This window comes from Oncorhynchus mykiss, chromosome 27, assembly GCF_057628025.1.
Source record: "Oncorhynchus mykiss isolate SJ-2025 chromosome 27, ASM5762802v1, whole genome shotgun sequence".
In the NCBI taxonomy this organism is placed as follows: Eukaryota; Metazoa; Chordata; class Actinopteri; order Salmoniformes; family Salmonidae; genus Oncorhynchus; species Oncorhynchus mykiss.
In genome coordinates, this window is record NC_143048.1 from 17,172,980 (window position 1) to 17,192,517 (window position 19,538).

Genomic DNA, 19,538 nt, shown 5'->3' on the forward strand with positions numbered 1-19,538 from the left:
CAGCGCTCAAACCACATTTCAGGAACTGGGTGACATGTGACCTAAGAGACTGTGTGTAATATCAGAGTAAAAATTGGCTGTGGTCTATATTTGATGTCACATGGTGTTACTATTCCAATATAAACCTACCAGTTGGGAAAACATTGCCATTTGAACCAGTGTTGCCCACTGGGCTGCTCTAATGTACGAGGTTTGGGGTTTCCATCTGAGTTATTCCTAGATACAGATACACAAATCAATACACAATCATTTGTTAATTAATATGCACCAATGCCCTCTGATACAGTGACAAATGAACTCATCTTGATCACCACACATATACGCACAAATAAACAGACCGCAGACTTCCAGTGTGACATGTGATTTCCCTCAGTAGAGACCACAGTGTGAGTCAGAGTGCCAGGAGGTCAGGCCAGTGGGCATTACAATCCCTCTGATCATGTTAATTTCTCTTTCTGAGTAAGATGTTACTGTAATGATCCGCATACACACACCCTGTGTCCCTCTCACCTTAATGTCAGAGGAGTTGTTGGTGGCCTGTTAGATGCGAAAGGAGTAGGAGTTGTTCAGAGCCAGTTCCTTATACACCAGGACCACCTCCTGGTGCTCTACAGGCTTGTTGCTCTGGACAAGTATGCCTTGTGTATAATAGGACAATAGTACACTTAAATAAATATTTAGCACTTTTAATGTTTTGAAAGTCTTTTGAAAATATTAACATGTACAATGCATTTTTTGGTTTATGTGAGTTTGCTTAAAGCGTGATGAGGAGTGATAAATGTACTTATGAGAGTCCAGACGGCAGCATTAACATTTGCCTTGCATGTGTCTCCATTCCATGCAGTCATTAAAAGAGACAACCGGCAGAATTGTTTTCAGAGCTTTCCCTTCCACATACACCTCACCAGAACACACCGCAGAAAGGTACAGAACCGGTTACATAGGATAAATGTTTGATTAAGTCATAGCTTAACAGCCATGAAGCCTATCATCTGCTAGCTGAAAATTATTTGCAATTAAACATTTTATCAATTTTTGCAAAAATGTATTTTATTCAGTCAAAGATTTGTAATCTTAGACACCATACCCAGAGCCCTATGAAGGCCCTTACCTGAGCTGTAACATTACAGAAGTACACATGTAAGGATGGAATATTAATGATGGCCTTTTCGGAGCGATCACTGTGTAAAAATATGTACACACTTGGAAATGGCATCCAATAGACAACTTAACTCATGGTTTTCCCATTCATCATTGTTACTCTCCCTGGGGTATTTGGGTCCCAGTATTGGCAACAGTGACATCCCTTTTGAAAGGTGTTTAAAATGAGTTAGTAGTCCTTTTTATGAACAAAAAAAACCCTCCTACATTAGTGGTTTCTGGAATTCAGTCAATCCCACCATGTTCAAATACACAGAGTGATTCCCAGGCTACAGAATGGACACGATCCAGTCTAAACTAATGTAAATATTACCAATCTTTTCTGAGATGAAGCTTAGCTATCCCAAGTGTCAGTTTGACGGCTCAATTTGGTCATAACACACACACATGAACAAACACAGACTACAAAAAAAACAATTACAGTATAGTTTAAAAAACAGAAAATATGTACACCGTATTAAAAGTACAGCTACACTCCTTGAGTAGTTGTTCCATGATTAAGTAAGTGGCAATGCCTTGATTGAGAAATATCAAAATACAAAATGTACAATGTTTGAGACAACAGCCCTGTAAATGTGTGTTAGCAGTTTCCATACTGCAGCAACATGTCTGTTACATGTTACTGGCTACATATTAGCTACCTATTTCCCAGAGCTCATCTATGACATAAGAGGTCTTCAATGCACCGCAGGTCGCAGCATCAGCTCCTGGCTGTTTGGGGTACCTCTACATAACACCTGCATTATTCCAGGTTAATGGACCATTTGTGAACGTCTAAGAACATAACCATTCAAGATTAAAGGTTGTGGTGTAATTCTCTTTCTATGCCTTTGTTGAACTCCTGTTGAAATCCTGAGAGAACATGAGGGGTGAGAAGCCAGGGTTTCCCACTACTAAACATCACTACTAGGCAGAGCACAACGTTCTCCAGCTCTAGCATCCAGGCCTGCAGAAATCAAACATATCATTTGAAGGCAATTGAATCCCAATTATTTTGGGCTGGAAGGGGCTGACAGTGCTAGGCTGGTGTGTCCTGGCCTCGCCCTGCCTAGGCAATGGCAGGGGACACATAATGCTTCTGATCTAGGATCAGTGTACCATCCTCAATTTATGAAGGAGGTATGCAAAGCTGACCTTAGATCAGCCTCTAGAGCAAGGGCAGGCAGCTCCAGTCCAGTGAGTCAGGGCTGGATTGGTGTCACACTTTTGCCCCAGCTAACACACCTGACTCCAATAATCAACTAATTATGATCTTCAGTTTAGAATGCAATTAGTTTAAAATCAGCTGCGTTAGCTAGGGATGGGGAAGAAATGTGACATCACTCAGGCCCCTGAGGATTGGAGTTTCCCATCCCTGGACTAGCGGGAACGTTCATCCTACTCCATACAGCCCTCAAACTCCACTCTGGACCTCAAAGCCAGTTCCACTGCATTTTTTCATTGTTCCCTTCAAATCAGGGACTGATTTAAACCTGGGACATCAGGTGTATTAATTATCCGGTAGAACAGAAAACCAGCAGGCTCCGGACCTCGTAGGGTAAGAGTACCCCTGCAATACAGCAGAAGCAGAGGGATTTCTGTCTTCAAGGCAAGAGTTCAAACGTCTCTCTCCCATTGTCTCTCTGGCTCATTGACGATAGGGCTGCAGAAAGGCAGGGACCTTGGGAGGCAAAAGATATCTCATTCGGCCGCTTTATTGTCTATCATATCTGAGGAGAACACAGACAGAAAGAGACAGACAGAAATGGGTGTATGTTAGTAGGAGACAAGAATGAGTACAAATATCTGTGTGGAGACAGGTGATTGAGTGTTTGTGGCTCTAGTCTAATGTGTGTCTCTAACCTTGCAGTGTCTTGAGGACCTTGTTGGGCAGGTCATCCAGCTCCTGTAGGCTCATCAAGAGGTGAGTGACCGTGGCTTGACCATTTGGCCTGCCAGTCTTCCAGCGCTCCAACGCCTTAAACCTGAAACCCAACACAAAACAAGTTGAGGGTCACATTTAGGGTCCCATTATCTAAAAAAGAAATCACCAAAAATATGAATCAAAGAAAGTAAGTTATTGTACAATTGTTGAATGATCGGTGTACCAAGAATGCTTCAATGAAAAATGCCCAAAATAATGGCTGGCGAGTAATATAAAGTTGCGTTTTAAGGGTGCAGATACTATATCTATCTACTGTACCTCTGCATGTCGACATCCTCCTCACTGGCCTGTATATCGTCCAGCTCTTTGGAGGACAGGTCCAGGCAACCGATAGCCACTTGCTTCCACTCCTTCCCCTGCAGCTTAGCCACCTGCATCAGCTGCTTGGACGACACATCTGGGACCTGCACTGTCCGCACTCCGTCTGGAGACAACAGAGGAACGTCAGACTTTTAAGGGTTTTATTCAGGGCGACTGAACAGCAACTCAACAGGAATAAGACCACAGTAATAACAGAAAATGACACAATGGATGTGTTCAAACCATCACCTGACTCATCTGCGCACCGACGTCTCTTTTTGGGCAACTCTTCCTCTGATGTGCTGGTGCTTCTCTTCCTGTCTACAGAAGAGGAGAAAAAAAGCTACTTTGTCAATCAAAAGCTACTTTGTTATGATTGGATGAAAAGTGCTTGTGTACAGAGAACTTGATATCTAGAACATACACTGGAATGAAGTGAACTCTTGATGCCGATATTGAGAGTGGGCAAACAAAAATGACAAACTTACTATTTGTCAGTTTCCTTGGCTTTTCAACTGTATTGTCCACACAGTCACCTGAGAGGAAGATAAATTAATATCCTGCACCTTAACCCCCAACACATTACAGACATACGCATAGCAGGTGTGTATGTACCTTCTCTGATGGTGGCTGACCACACAGTCTTGTCGGACTCTGTCTCTACGAGGGAGACCTTGAAAGGAGGGGGCTGCTCAAAGAACACCTCAAAATATCCCTTCAATTTAGTCACGGCCAGCGTGAACGGCAAGTCCTGCAGGACACCATACACACAACACAGACATTATGAATAAACACACACAGTACATAATGTACCAACACTGAGTATACAAAACATTAAGAACACCTGGGTTGTGTTTCGGAGGACGAATGGCTTTCGACCCTCGTCTCTCCCGAGCCCGTACGGGAGTTGTAGCGATGAGACAAGATAGTAACTACTAACAATTGGATACCACGAAACGGGGTTAAATTTAAAAAAATATATATATATATATTTTTTAATAATAAAATAAAGAAAATCAATTATGAATAAACTCACATAGGACATACCATACATACACTGAGTAAACAAAACATTAAGAACACCTGCTCTTTCCATGACAGACTGACCAGGTGAATCTAGGTGAAAGTTATGATCCCTTATTGATTTCACTTGTTAAATCCTCTTCAATCAGTCTAAATTAAGGGGAGGAGATGGGTCAAAGAATGATTTTTCAGCCAAGAGACAATAGAGACATGGATTGTGTATGTGTACCATTCAGAGGGTGAATGGGCAAGACACAATATTTAAGTGCCTTTGAACAGGGTATGGTAGTAGTTGCCAGGCGCACCGGTTTGTGTCAAATGCAATGCTGCCACGTTTTTCATGCTCAACAGTTTCCCATGTGTATCAAGAACGGTCAACCACCCAAATGAAATCCAGCCAACTTGACACATCTGTGGTAAGCATTGGAGTCAACATGGGCCAGCATCCCTGTGGTACGTTTTTGATACCTTGTAGAGTCCCTGCCTCGACGAATTGAGGCTATTCTGAAGGCAAAAGGGGGTGCAACTCAATATTAGGAAGGTGTTCTTAACGTTTTGTTCACTCAATGTACCGTACATACAGTTGAAGTCGGAAGTTTACATACACTTATGTTGGAGTCATTAAAACTCGTTTTCAACCACTCCACAAATTTCTTGTTAACTGTAGTTTTGGCAAGTCGGTTAGGACATCTACTTTGTGCATGACACAAGTCATTTTTCCAACAATTGTCTACAGACAAGATTATTTCACTGTATCACAATTCCAGTGAGTCAGAAGTTGACTGTGCCTATAAACAGCTTGGAAAATTCCAGAAAATTACGTCATAGTTTTAGAAGCTTCTGATAGGCAAATGTACATAATTTGAGTCAATTGGAGGCATACCTGTGGATGTATTTCAAGGTCTACCATCAAACTCAGTGCCTCTTTGCTCAACATCATGGGAAAATCAAAAGAAATCAGCCAAGACCTCTGAAAAAAAAATTGTAGACCTCCACAAGTCTGGTTCATCCTTGGAAAAAAAAATCCAAATGCCTGAAGGTACCACCTTCATCTGTACAAATAAAAGAGTACGCAAGTATAAACACAATGGGACCACACAGCCCTCATACTGCTCAGGAAGGAGACGTATTCTGTATCATAGAGATGAACATACTTTGGTGCAAAAAGTGCAAATCAATCCCAGAACAACAGCAAAGGACCTTGTGAAGATGCTGGAGGAAACTGGTACAAAAGTATCTATATCTACAGTAAAACAAGTCCTATATCGACATAACCTGAAAGGCCGCTAAGCAAGAATCCACTGCTCCAAAACCACTATAAAAAAAGTCAGACTAAGGTTTGCAACTGCACATGGGGACAAAGATTGTACTTCTTGGAGAAATGTCCTCTGGTCTGATGAAACAAAAATAGAACTGTTTGGCCATAATGACCATCGTTATGTTTGGGAGAAAAAGGGGGGGAGGTTTGCAAGTCGAAGAACACCATCCCAACCGTGAAGCACAGGGGTGACTGCGTCATGTTGTGAGGGGGCTTTGCTGCAGGAGGGTCTTGTCCACTTCACAAAATAGATGGCATCATGAGTAAGGGAAATTATGTGGCTATTTTAAAGCAACATCTCAAGACATCAGTCAGGAAGATGAAGCTTGGTCGCAAATTAATCTTCCAAATGGACAATGACCCCAAGCATACTTCCAAAGTTGTGGCAAAATGGCTTAAGGACAACAAAGTCAAGGTATTGGAGTGGCCATCACAAAGCCCTGACCTCAATCCTATAGAAAATTTGTGGGCAGAACTGAAAAAGCATGTGCAGGCAAGGCGGCCTACAAACCTGACTCAGTTACACCAGCTCTGTCAGGAGGAATGGGACAAAATTCACCCAACTTATTGTGGAAAACTTGGGGAAGGCTACCCGAAACATTTGACCCAAGTTTAAATTGTTTAAGGCAATGCTACCAAATACTAACTGAGTGTATGTAAACTTCTGACCCACTGGGAATGTGATGAAAGAAATAAAATCTGAATTAAGTAATTCTCTCTACTATTATTCTGACATTTCACATTATAAAATAAAGTGGTGATCCTAACAGACCTAAGAGGGAATTTTTACTAGGATTAAATGACAGGAATTGTGAAAAACTGAGTTTAAATGTATTTGGAAAAGGTGTATGTGAACTTCTGAGTTCAACTGTACTGTAGGTCATTGCTTACTGGTTATGCAGTAATGGGCGAATGAAACCTCACCGCAGGGCTGATGTCTCCCTCTGGTTCACTCATGAGGCGGTACCTCTTCTCATCCAACTTACAGGTGGGTGGCTTCTCTACCTTCAGGTAACGCTTGTTGGCGCAACGCACCTCCTTCCAAATGTCCTGGAGTGAGTGAGGGGTAGAGGAGGAGAAAGAGAGGCAGAAAGACAAAGGAATAGATAGAAGTAGACCAGTGATTTACCATTAGTAAGCGAGAGATTCTAATAATGGTAATAGCGGGGATGACTATTCCCTGTTCAGGAAACATGGGAGTTGGTGGACAGAGATGTTTTCCATGGTCATTTTGGTGTGTGATGGAAAATCTTTCTTATTGTTGCCTAACGGTCAACAACTCCTTTCCCTGGCCAGTTAGGCAGGGTTAAATGGACTGTTCTGAAGCTGAGTGCTCTAATGTGGGTCTCTGCTCAGCTCAGACATTCAGTCACTCAGCCATTCCCCTCACCACTGATACTACTATCACACTAAGACACACACCACTGATTCTACACACTACCAGTGCTCAAACCACATTTCAGGTACTGGGTGACATGTGACTAAGACTGTGTAAGATCACAGAGTAAATATTAACTGTGGTCTATATTTTATACACGTGGTGTTACTATCCCAATATAAACCTACCAGTTGGAAAAACATTGTCATTTTAACCTGTCTGGGAACGGGGTTCCGCTAGCGCTAGCGGAACAGCCAATGAAATTGCAGGGTGCCAAATACAAATCAATAGAAATCTCATAATTCAAATTTCTCAAACATTCAAGTATTAGGCACCATTTTAAAGATACAATTCTTGTTAATCCAGCCACAGTATCTGATTTAAAAAATGCTTTACAGCGAAAGCTCCACAAACGATTATGTTAGGTCACCACCAAGTCACAGAAAAACCCAGCCATTTTTCCAGCCAAAGACAGGAGTCACAAAAGGCACAAATAGAGATCAAATTAATCACTAACCTTTGATGATCTTCATCAGATGACACTCATAGGACTTCATGTTACACAATACATGTATGCTTTGTTTCGATAAAATGCATATTTATATCGAAAAATCTAATTTTACATTGGCGTGTCATGTTCAGTAGTTCCAAAACATGCAGTGATATTGCAGAGAGCCACATCAATTTACAGAAATACTCATTATAAATGTTGATGAAAATACAAGTGTATGCATGGAACTTTAGATAAAATTATCCTTAATGGAACCGCTGTGTCAGATTTCAAAAATACTTTACGGAAAAAGCATACCATGCAATAATCTGAGTACGGAGCTCAGAGCCGAAACCAGCCAAAATAAATATCCACCATGTTGTGCAGTCAACATTAGTCAGAAATAGCATTATAAATATTCACTTACCTTTGATGATATTCATCAGAATGCACTCCCAGGAATCCCAGTTCCACAATAAATGTTTGATTTGTTCGATAAAGTTCATCATTTATGTCCATATACCTCCTTTTGTTAGGGCGTTTGGTAAACAAATCGAAACGCACGTGTGACTTCCAGCTGATAGGTCGGACGAAAATTCCAAAAAGTTATATTACTGGTCGTAGAAACATATCAAACAATGTATAGAATCAATATTTAGGATGTTTATATCATAAATGTTCAATAATGTTACAACCGGAGAATTCCATTAGAAAAGCAATGGAACGGGAGCTACCTCTCATGTGAATGCCCGTAACTGAGCTTGTGGCTGCTGGCAGACCTCTGACTAATTCCCCTCTCATTCAGCCCCCCTTCATAGTAGAAGCATCAAACAACGTTCTAAAGACGATTGACATCTAGTGGAAGCCTTAGGAAGTGCAACATAACCAATATCCCACTGTATCTTCAATAGGGGCCGAGTTGAAAAACTACAAACCTCAGATTTCCCACTTCCTGTTTGGATTTTTTCTCAGGTTCTTGCCTGCCATATGAGTTCTGTTATACTCACAGACATCATTCAAACAGTTTTAGAAATGGCAGAGTGTTTTCTATCCAATGCTACTACTAATATGCATATATTAGCATCTGGGATTGAGTAGGAGGCAGTTTACTCTGGGCACGCTTTTCATCCAAAAGTGAAAATGCTGCCCCCTATCCCAATGAAGTTAACCAGTGTTGTCCACTGGGCTAGATTCAGATCTAATGTATGAGGTTTGGGGTTTCCATCTGAGTTATTCCTAGATACAGATACACAAATCAATACAATCATTTGTTAATAAATATGCACCAATGCCCTCTGATACAGTGACAAATGAACTCATCTTGATCACCACACACACAAATAAACAGACCGCAGACTTCCAGTGTGACATGTGATTTCCCTCAGTAGAGACCACAGTGTGAGTCAGAGTGCCAGGAGGTCAGGCCAGTGGGCATTACAATCCCTCTGATCATGTTAATTTCTCTTTCTGAGTAAGATGTTACTGTAATGATCCGCATACACACACCCTGTGTCCCTCTCACCTTAATGTCGGAGGAGTTGTTGGTGGCCAGGTAGATGCGAAAGGAGTAGGAGTTGTTCAGAGCCAGTTCCTTATACACCAAGACCACCCCGTGGTGCTCTACAGGCTTGCTGCTCTGGACAATGGGCCCCACCGGGGACAGGGACGATACACGCCACTTTACATGGCTGCCAGAGTGGTCTACCGAGGGCTCGATCACCGGACAGCTGTCCTTCATATGCAGGACACTAAAGGTCATTTCACTGTCGGGGTCAGCAAGGCAGAGGAAGTGAGGGAACTGGATGGAGGTGAGGATGGATGAGGGGCTGTTGACACAGTCCACGTTGAAGATGGGCCCAGCGAACCTCCAGGAGTCCCTGAGGAACATGCCAAACTTGGACCAGGACAGGACCGAGTAGCGGATCAGGACTCTCTCTGACACCTCAAACACCAGGCCGGTGACGGAGCACTCATATGTCCCCTCTCCCTCCAGCTGCACCCTGACACACAGAACACAGAGAGATGGACAGACTCATACCAGTCAGACAGACACTCAGCAGGAGAGGCATTAGTGGTTTGGGGATTTTCTTATTTATTAAAAAAAGAGAGGTAGAGATAAGCAAGAGAGTAAGAGATTTGGAGATGGAGAAAAAAAGAGGGAGAGAGAGAGGAGAGTCTGAGTGAGAAAGAGAAGGAACGAGGCTACAGGTAGAAGAGCTACTCACTGTAGGCGTCCTTTAGAGATCCTCCTGGGAGTAACCAGTTCATTGCCTTGACTCTGATTGAGAAACAGACATGGGACTAAGATTGGCCCCTGTTCCTCTAGTGAGTCTACAGCCATACTGTATGTCTCTGAAGCTTTATTACACAACTATCGTTCAATTCCACAATCAAACAAATGTACTTACCCGCTGGAAAGCCTTGCATTTTTCACAGCATGGCTTGGGGGGCACATCTGACAAAGGAGAGGCCAAAAGTCAAACTAGGCACTCCCTCTTGGGGAGTACTCTACCTCACAGACTATGATTTGCCGACACATTTTCATAGACCTATGAATGCACCCAGATATCCTCTCTCTAGCCTTTCAACCATTACAATCTCCTTTGTCTAGGATAGCTCGACATTTTGTGGAAAAAGCTAAACATTTGGTAGTAGAATGACTTGTGATACCTTTAGCAAGGGAAACCTCTGCATCAGGTTGAGGAGCCGACTCTGACTCTGTGGAGAGATACGTTACACCTCATGAAGGAAGTTGGAGGAGAGGAGCAATCATTCTACTCAGGACATTCTGAGGTGAAAGAGGCTATTCATCTGTATTTCAGAGGCAGGATAAGGCAGATATAGGCATTGTGGCTGACGTTTTAGTTCCCACTCACCATTACAGGAACCCTCAACGTCAGGCTCCTCAGATTCTACTGGGACAAGCCAAAAAATAATACAATTATTTCTAAAAAAGATCCTAACTGACTGAGTAAAGACACAAGCCAGGTGCTGGAGTGACCGTGTATCATCACAGATTGTAAATGATTTTGATGAAGCTGACGAAGCTGACAGAACAAGGCCTGTGTTTTTCTCACCTCCTTTCTCAGCAAAGCCATCTGTTGAAAGACAAAGAGAGAGAACATTATGTTAGAGGGTGGGATAAAGCCTGAAGATTCATACTGTGATGGAGAGTTTTTGATCTCTAGCAGCCGCTCACCAGAATCATCCTCCTCCTCTTCGTCCTCCTCTTCTTCAGAACTCTCCTCTGTAGATGTCCCTGCATTGTCTGTCAGAAAAATCCATAGGACAGGGAGGGATGAACTTTGAAAACATTTCTCATTCTAAGTGTACTTTCAAATAAAGAGGGGTGAGGGAAATTGATTGGTAGTTCAAACATGACTTGAGAGGGGGTCTATATGCCTATATGCAGCTCAGAGACCATTAGAGTTCTGTTTGAGTAGTGTTCACAGGGGGGGTGGGCAGTTTCTCTTTGAGTGAAATCTCACTCTATACGAGGAAAATACAAACATACTGCAAAGGTGTGTCCACCTGAGCCACTGTTATCATTTTCAGTCAGATTATCTGTAACAACTGAACTTTTAGTAGAGATGTCTTGGGTAAGGGGTTAATATGGAATTAAGAAATCTCTTCTCTCCATCTTTCCACCCCACTTTACCCATAATGCAGAGAGGTATACAGTAACCTGGGGCAGCAGGTAGCCTAGTGGTTAGAGCGTTGGGCTTGGAACCAAAAGGTTTCTGGATGGGATCCCTGAGCTACCATGGTAAAAATGTGTCATTCTGCTACTGAACAAGGCAGTTAACCCACTGTTCCCCGGTAGGCCGTCATTGTGAATAAGAATTTGTTCTCAACTGACTTGGCTAGCTAAATAAAACATTTAAAAACCTCAGGGGACTGGCCCTCTGTGGGACCTGCCCCAAACAACTCCAGCCCATCCCCTGAGAGTTTTCTGAAGGTTCTCTACTCATGTCTACCCTAGGCCTATTACTAAGAAATGGCAGAAAAAGAATAATCATACATTATCGATTTGTAGCATTTTATTTACTGTCTGACTGAGCATGATCTAAATGTTGCTCTTCTGTTGTCAAACTGTGACGAAGTTCATTCTGATGAGCTCATCAGTGTATACCGTGTATCTTCACTTACATCACACAACATCACTCATCTGAAACTTCCAACTGATTCCTCACTAATGTAGATGAACGCAAACTGGATACAGTATGTATATGAGCGTATTGTAATTCGGTGATATGTCTGTGCTTTTTCTATGTATAGGGCTGAGGGCCCCTGTGTCGGGGCTGTAACTTTACAGAAGCTGATATTCTCATTCAGAAATTCAGAATGGCTTATAAATGGTATGCTTCATACTGTAAGTGCATCTAAAGTAGGGCTGTGATGATTGAGTAACGATTAATTGCCATGCAAATGGTCACGATTATTGTTATGAGTCATTTTTGTAGAATTTGTATATATTTTGTAATGCATCTTTGAAAATAAGCTATGAGATACCTAAAGAATACAACACAGCTTTGGTGAGACAATTTCTCAAAAGCAAATGTTTTTGAGTTCTTGGAACTTCTGAAAATCAAGCTTCTCCACCCAAATCATTGTAAAATGATTACCAACTTTGACCCCTTTCATGTCAAAATGAAAAAACTGCTACTGGGTAAACAATATCTACTTGAAAATAAAGTTGAATCCCCCCATCTTAAAATGTATGTATTCAAAATCTTTTTTTTCACAGTTATTATCAATAATTGTCCTAATCTAAAGTGAAACTATGGCCTACCTGCTAAGATAGAGTGAAGTGAACTGGTGCCCTGGTGTACAGACATGGCTAGCTCCAGGGGTATCTGTACCCAGCAGGAGGGAGTCTGGGTCAGGCCTTCTAGCTGAGAGCCTGGCATTGGCAGAGGGGAAGCTAATAGATGGAGCCAGTCCTCTCTGGGGCAGGGAGCCTCATTTCACACTGAGAACCAGCCAGGTCTCTCTCTCTCTCTCTCTGCTCTACAAACGTCCCTTTCTCTCGCTCGTTCTCCCCTCATCTCTCCCCCCCCCCCCCCCCCATCTCTCCATCTGTGTCCTCATATGCCTCCAATCGCTCTCTGTCTCATCTAACATCCACTCTGTCTAATCTCAGACAGCATGCTTTATCAGCCCAATGTACATCTCACACACACACAGATAATTTTTTACTGGTGTTGACTGCCATCTGCTGGTCTAATTAAAGATCACATTAATTCAGAACTTTTTGCCACATGAGACAAAACAAAACATTTCATGCACTATCAAACGGTGCTTACCCTTCTGTTCAGGGGCAGGGATGTCTCCATCGCTGTTGGTTAAAAGAGATAGGAAATGATAAGGGCATCCCAAGACGTTGTCAAAATGGAGTTAAGAGAATACAACTTCAGTTTTATGGACCAGTGGGGGAGGGGATTATGGGTGTGGAGAAGAGGGGGTGGAGCTGAACTGCAGACCCATCTCTGTCTTCACTTCCTCTCTCTGATGTACACACAAACACTCATTTAACTGAGGCACAAAAACAGGAAGTGGAGGAGCTGCCAAAATCTCACGTTCATGACATCAGCCCATCCTCCAGTGTGATGTGGAACCCCCACCCCATACATACTGACCCAGTTTTACACACTAGTGTTGAACGGCTGGTACTGCAAATACATGGAAAGGTACTGGTGCTTGTGATTATAAACCATAGGTTCTTAAAGAGACAGTATCAGAGAACATCAAAAGTTGATCTAACATCAAGACACAAAGGATAGGGTTTTGCAGTTAGCAGTGTTACAAGTTTATATAAACCATAATAATGTGTATCATCCAGAGGATGTCGCTCAGCCTCAGACAAAGCGTGCCGCTTGGTGTTTCAGTCTGTGATTTGTGTGAACAAGTTCAGCACGCATTTTTTATTTTACTCCATCGTAAAAATACTGCGCTCTAGGTGATCAAAAGCCAGAGTTGACTCAAGTGTAGTCTTTAGTCCTTTACCACAGAGGAGATTAGGAATACAGGAGAAACACTTTACTGAGTTGGCATGTGTTTACAACCTCTTTGATAATAAGAAAGTAATTAATCATGATAACTGTGCATGATACCTGCAGATAAGGTCCTGAAACAATGATTGAATTGTGACAAATTCATAGGCTATTTCTAGTTCTGTGTCGTAAATATTGTCACTCTTTTAGATGTAATGAAACCTGATAAGCTAGTGGTCCTCATCCTCATTGTCCTCAGACAGCAGTACAGGAAAGACTGTTTACTTTTCCAAGGTCAATGTTCGACACAGCCAACAGGTTTCTGTATCACAACACAACTGTTATACATTTCCATGGCAGTCATATTCCCACATGTACTCTGCCCGTGACAGAAGTCACGCACTGATCTGTTTCACCTGTCTTTGTGATTGTCTCCACCCACCTCCAGGTGTTACCCGTTTTCCACATTATTCCCAGGGTATTTATTCCTGTGTTCTCTGTTTGTCTGTTGTCAGATCACCTTGTTTTGTCAACCAGCGTGTTTTTCCATGCTCCTGCTTTTTCCTTGTCTCCGTTTTTCTAGTCCTCCTGGTTTTGACCTTTTGCCTGCCCTGACCTTGAGCCTGCCTGCATCCCTGTACCATTTGGAACTCTGACCTGGTTATGAACTTTCGCCTGTCCTCGACCTGCCCCATGTTGTTTAATAAATATCAGAGACTCAAACCATCTGCCTCCTGTGACTGCATTTGGATCTCGCCCGGTGTTGTTATACTTTCAGCCTCTATCCATCTCTCTGTAAATTCTTTCTATTTATTTCTCTTTGCCCTCTTGTCAACCCTGGCCTCTCACCATCTCTTACTTCTCTCCCACTCATACAAAACCAAACCCTCCCCTTCCTTTCTTGTCTCTCTCACCCCTTCTCTCTCTGTGGTGCGATAAAGCCACAGTTTTTGCATGTTTCCTACAGCCTTACATGAACACACTGAAAGCCTGTGAACAAGGGATAGGCAATCGTCAGTTATAGTGCTATAGTTTGTCACAGCTCCAATTTAGCCTTGTGTACCTCAGTAGGTTAACATATCACACCATCAGTCACAATATTAATGATACCCTCATACTTGACAGTTTAGTGTAAAACATTATGCCTTCATGAGGGGTCATATATTCCGCAGATATTGTGCATTGTATATTTATGTATACTGAACAAAATTATAAATTCAACATTTCAACGATTTTACTGATTTACAGTTCATAAGGAAATCAGTCAATTTAAATAAATACATTTAGGCCCACCCACTTGGGAGCAAGGTCCACCCACTGGGGAAACAGGCCCAGCCAATTAAAATGAGTTTTTCCCCAGAAAAGGTCTTTATTACAAACAGAAATACTCCTCCGTTTCATCAGCTGTCCATGTGGCTGGTCTCAGATGATCCCGCAAGTGAAGACGGCAGATGTGATGGTCCTGGGCTGGCTACACGTGGTCTGCAGTTGTGAGTCCGCATGACCGTACTGCCAAATTCTCTACAACAACTTATGTTAAAGAAATTAACATTAAATTCTCTGGCAACAGTTCTGGTGGACAGTCCTGCAGTCGGCATGCCAATTACACGCTCCCTCAAAACTTGAGACATATGTGGCATTGTGTTGTGAGACAAAACTACACATGTTAGAGTGGCCTATTATTGTCCCCAGCACATGGTGCACCTCTGTAATGACGATGCGGTTTAATCGGCTTCTTGATATGCCACACCTGTCAGGTGGATGGATTATTTTGGCAAAGGAGAAATGCTCACTAACAGGGATGTAAACAAATTTGTGCACAAAATTTGAGAGAAATAAGCTTTGTGTGTGAATGAACAATTTCTGGGATCTTTTATTTCAGCTCATGAAACAGACTATAACAGACTAACACTTTACATGTAGCATTTATGTTTTTGTTCAGTATAATTGAATATCTACAGTACCAGTCAAAAGTTTGGACACACCTACTCATTATTTAATACACATTGTAGAATACTAGTGAAGACATCAAAACAATGAAATAACACATATGGAATCATGTAGTAACCCAAAAAATTTTAAAGAAATGTTTGAGATTCTTCAAAGTACCCACCCATTGCCTTGATTACATCTTTGCACACTATTCGCATTCTCTCAACCAGCTTCATGGGGTAGTCACCTGGTATGCATTTCAATTAACAGATGTGCCTTGTTAAAAGTTCATTTGTGGAATTTCTTTCCTTCTTTATGCGTTTGAGACAATCAGTTGTGTTGTGACAAGGTAGGGGTGGTATACAGAATATAGCCCTATTTGGTAAAAGACCATATTATGCCAAGAACAGCTCAAATAAGCAAAGAGAAATGACACTGCATCATTACTTTAAGACCGGAAGGTCAGTCAATAGTGAACATTTCAAGAACTTTGAAAGTTTCTACAAATGCAATCGTAAAAACCATCAAGCGTAACAGTATGATGAAACTGTCTCGAGGACCGCCACAGGAAAGGAAGACCCAAAGTTACCTGTGCTGCAGAAGATAAATTCATTAGAATTACCAGCCTCAGAAATTGCAGCCCAAATAAATGCTTCACTCAGTTGAAGTAACAGACACATCTCAACATCAACTGTTCAGCGGAGACTGCGTCAATCAGGCCTTCATGGTCAAAATTGCTGCCAAGAAACAACTACTAAAGGACGCCAATGAGAAGAAGAGACTTGCTTGGGCCAAGAAACACGAGCAATGGACATTAGACCGGTGGAAATTTGTCCTTTGGTCTGATGAGTCCAAATTTGAGAATTTTGGTTCCAACCGCTGTGTCTTTGTGAGACAGAGTAGGTGAACGGATGATCTCCACATGTGTGGTTCCCACCGTGAAGCATGGAGGAGGAGGTGTGATGGTGTGGGGTTGCTTTGGTGGTGACACTGTCAGTGATTTATTTAGAATTCGATGCACACTTAGCCGGCATGGCTACCACAGCATTCTGCAGCCATACACCATCCCATCTGGTTTGCACTATCATTTGTTTTTCAACAGGACAATGACCCAACACACCTCCAGGCTGTGTAAGGGCTATTTGACCAAGAAGGAGTGTGATGGAGTGCTGCATCAGATGACCTGGCCTCCACAATCACCCGACCTCAACCCAATCGAGATGGTTTGGGATGAGTTGGACCTCAGAGTGAAGGAAAAGCAGCCATCAAGTGCTCAGCATATGAAGGAACTCCTTCAAGGCAGTTGGAAAAGCATTCCAGGTGAAGCTGGTTGAGAGAATGCCAAGAGTGTGCAAAGCTATCATCGAGACAAAAAAAAATCTAAAATATTTTTCTGTTTGTCATATCGGTATGAATGATTCGGGAGGCAGACGCAGGAATGCATGATATGGGTTTTTATTAAGCCCCAAATTGCGGCGACGAAGACCAATCAAACACGTAAAAAAACACAGGGTTGAAACCCAAACAAAAGAGCGAAGAGTACCTTGAATAAATGACACTAGCACACAATGATTACCACACGGGACGAGACCCGTAATCATCTGCGCAATCCACAGAGGCACAAAAGCCCAAAACACACAGCACAGGTACTCACACGCACCAACGAACATAGTAACAATAATCGACAGCACCATGATGAACCAAGGGAACATATATACAAATACAATCAGTGGGAATAGGGGCCAGGTGTGCGCAATGAAAGTTCCAGAGGGATCCGTGACATTGTTTAACACTTTTTGGGTTAATACACGATTCCATATGTGTTATTTCATAGTTTTGATGTTATTCTACAATGTAGAAAATAGTACAAATAAAGAAAAACCCTGGAATGTGCTGGTGTGTCAAACTTTTGACTGGTACAGTATATATGTCAGCACTTCGGTGACACTCAAGCCTCTTCAGTGATTTGAGCGTTGAATTGTCTAACCAGAATTTTGATTATTTAAGTCAGTGGCAAATGGGTGTGGCATGGTGGCAAGGTGCCAAATGTGTCTTGTTTCTCCAGAAGCCTGTGGTGTGATAGAAAACCAGGAAACCACAGTAACTATTGACCTGGTGCTCCCATTGGATATAAGTCACCTTTAACTGCCCTGGGGTTCATGATTACTCTCCACACAAACACTATTAATTATTTACTACACAAAGGGGACAATGTGGAACGTTTTCTACAACTACATTTTACGGTATAAAACATTACCATGATTGTAGTAACACTGGTTACAGAAGTGATATGGGTAAAAAAAAAAAAAAAATAGTCCTTGACTATCAAGCTTCACTGGAAAAAAGTCCCAATAGCCTACGTAATTCAAGATGATTATATGGTACATGGTATGGTATATACCATATATGGTATATTATTTGGTACATAGATGCTCCTATACATATAACAACGAAGCTAGTTTACCTTTACTATATTCAAGCACTTTCACATGGCAGGTGTCTAATGAAGAACGACCTGGCTGGCACGCTTTTAAACAGCTTAAACAATACATCTTGAGACAAAGTAGCCTAACTATGACAGTGCAAAACGCAGTGGTGAAGGACGGGTACGCGCAAGTGGTTTCGTTTTCAAGTTAAAAGAGACGGTTTTATTGAGAACCCAACAGAATAACATCGTTCTCTAGTTGTAACTCGAGGTATAGCCATATTGCTTGGGCGATGGGCATGTTTGTATTATGATCAGTCAACAACACAGCATATTGTGCGTTACAAAGCGACCATGGCGTCCCCTCTCACTTTTGGGGTCTGTCTTCAATAAAATAAAAATACACGGTTGCAACTATTTAGGGTCTTGTGTTTTTTTTTTTATAAATTGAGAACTAAGTTATCAGCTAAGGGTAGCAAGCAGCAACAACAAAGGAACAGCTCTTTCCGGATTCGACACAACATTGCGGCGCACATCTTTGTCAGTGTGAATGCAACCACATGCATATATAGGCTACGTGCAAGACTACATCTCGCCATTATTTGGCTATGTATTTAAGATGCTTACCCTTCATCCAGGTTACAAGCGGCTCCGCAGCTCGCCATCCTCGCCACCATCATGTGCCCTTTGAGGAACTTTCACCTTCGGTTTTGATATGGTCGTTTTTGCTTCACGGTTTTTGCTTCACGTGATGTTCCGTGATAGCACCTGCCTGTCTCTTTGTCAGAAAACATCTCCTTTTAAAATGATACCTTGACTTTACATCAAATAGGACGATGTAAGCTCTCAAAACAAATACACTCTCCCATAGTAGAGATAGGTTTAGTTTAGGCTAAAATATGCTGATGTTACTACCATGTTTTTACATAGATGTCTCATTGTCTACAATTCCAAATGATTTACAAATAGCTACAAAAGCGCAGCCTGGAGCAAAGAAGTGCGCACGAACAGCTCAGTGGGAGGAGTATATTACCCCGCCAATTAGTTTGGGCCAATGACAAGACGCCTGGCTGCATGGCTTCTTCTGGCTTTCTTTCCCGTCAATTCTGATATCCAGGTGTTACGTTGTAGATATTTCTCACCCTTTCTTTGTAACATTGTATCTATATCTAGGGGACTCCCGAATGGCGCAGCGGTCTAATGCACTGCATCTCAGTACTTGATGCGTCACTATAGACACGGCCTGGATACGAACCAGGATATTGGGAGTCCCATGGGGCGGCGCACAACTGGCCCAGCGTCGTCCGTATTTGGCCGGTGTAGGTCGTCATTGTAAATTCGAATCTGTTCGTAACTGACTTGTCTAGTTAAATAAATGTTAAATAACCAAAAGTAGGTCAAGTCAATGGTCTCGTGTCAAAAGTTCATTTTTTAGCGGGAAAATATAAACCCGTAAATCTGCAGTACACGAAACCAAACACTAGATATCGCAATCTACAATAAGAAAAACACGATGTTCTGTTGCCAGTGAAGTTCCCAGTTAACTATTTATTGATCACGTCTATTGGCCAGTTCATCTTTACTTGAATGGAAA

General features: G+C 42.1%; 1 protein-coding gene across 6 annotated transcripts; it reads right to left on the reverse strand.

Moving 5' to 3' along the window:
* Positions 1-1,288: 1,288 nt before the first annotated feature.
* On the reverse strand, positions 1,289-18,972 carry si:dkeyp-97b10.3 (uncharacterized). Of its 6 annotated transcripts, none has more exons than XM_021587736.3 (16): positions 18,572-18,972; positions 12,901-12,932; positions 10,794-10,862; positions 10,672-10,692; positions 10,471-10,509; positions 10,265-10,312; positions 10,003-10,049; positions 9,820-9,872; positions 9,117-9,594; positions 6,651-6,776; positions 4,001-4,136; positions 3,874-3,921; positions 3,635-3,706; positions 3,344-3,509; positions 3,004-3,125; positions 1,289-2,870 (listed from the first exon to the last, which is right to left on the reverse strand). In XM_021587736.3, exons 1-16 carry the CDS (start codon positions 18,622-18,624, stop codon positions 2,842-2,844), a joined length of 1,539 nt encoding a protein of 512 aa, XP_021443411.3. In that variant the 5' UTR covers positions 18,625-18,972; the 3' UTR covers positions 1,289-2,841. The 6 variants fall into 6 exon arrangements, 4 of the variants coding, with proteins under 4 accessions (XP_021443411.3, XP_021443412.3, XP_090080805.1 ...); XM_021587737.3 differs by having other exon boundaries at positions 10,471-10,506; positions 18,572-18,971; XR_016492685.1 differs by having other exon boundaries at positions 1,575-2,870; positions 6,618-6,776; positions 10,471-10,506; positions 18,572-18,971.
* Between the last annotated feature and the right edge of the window lie 566 nt (positions 18,973-19,538).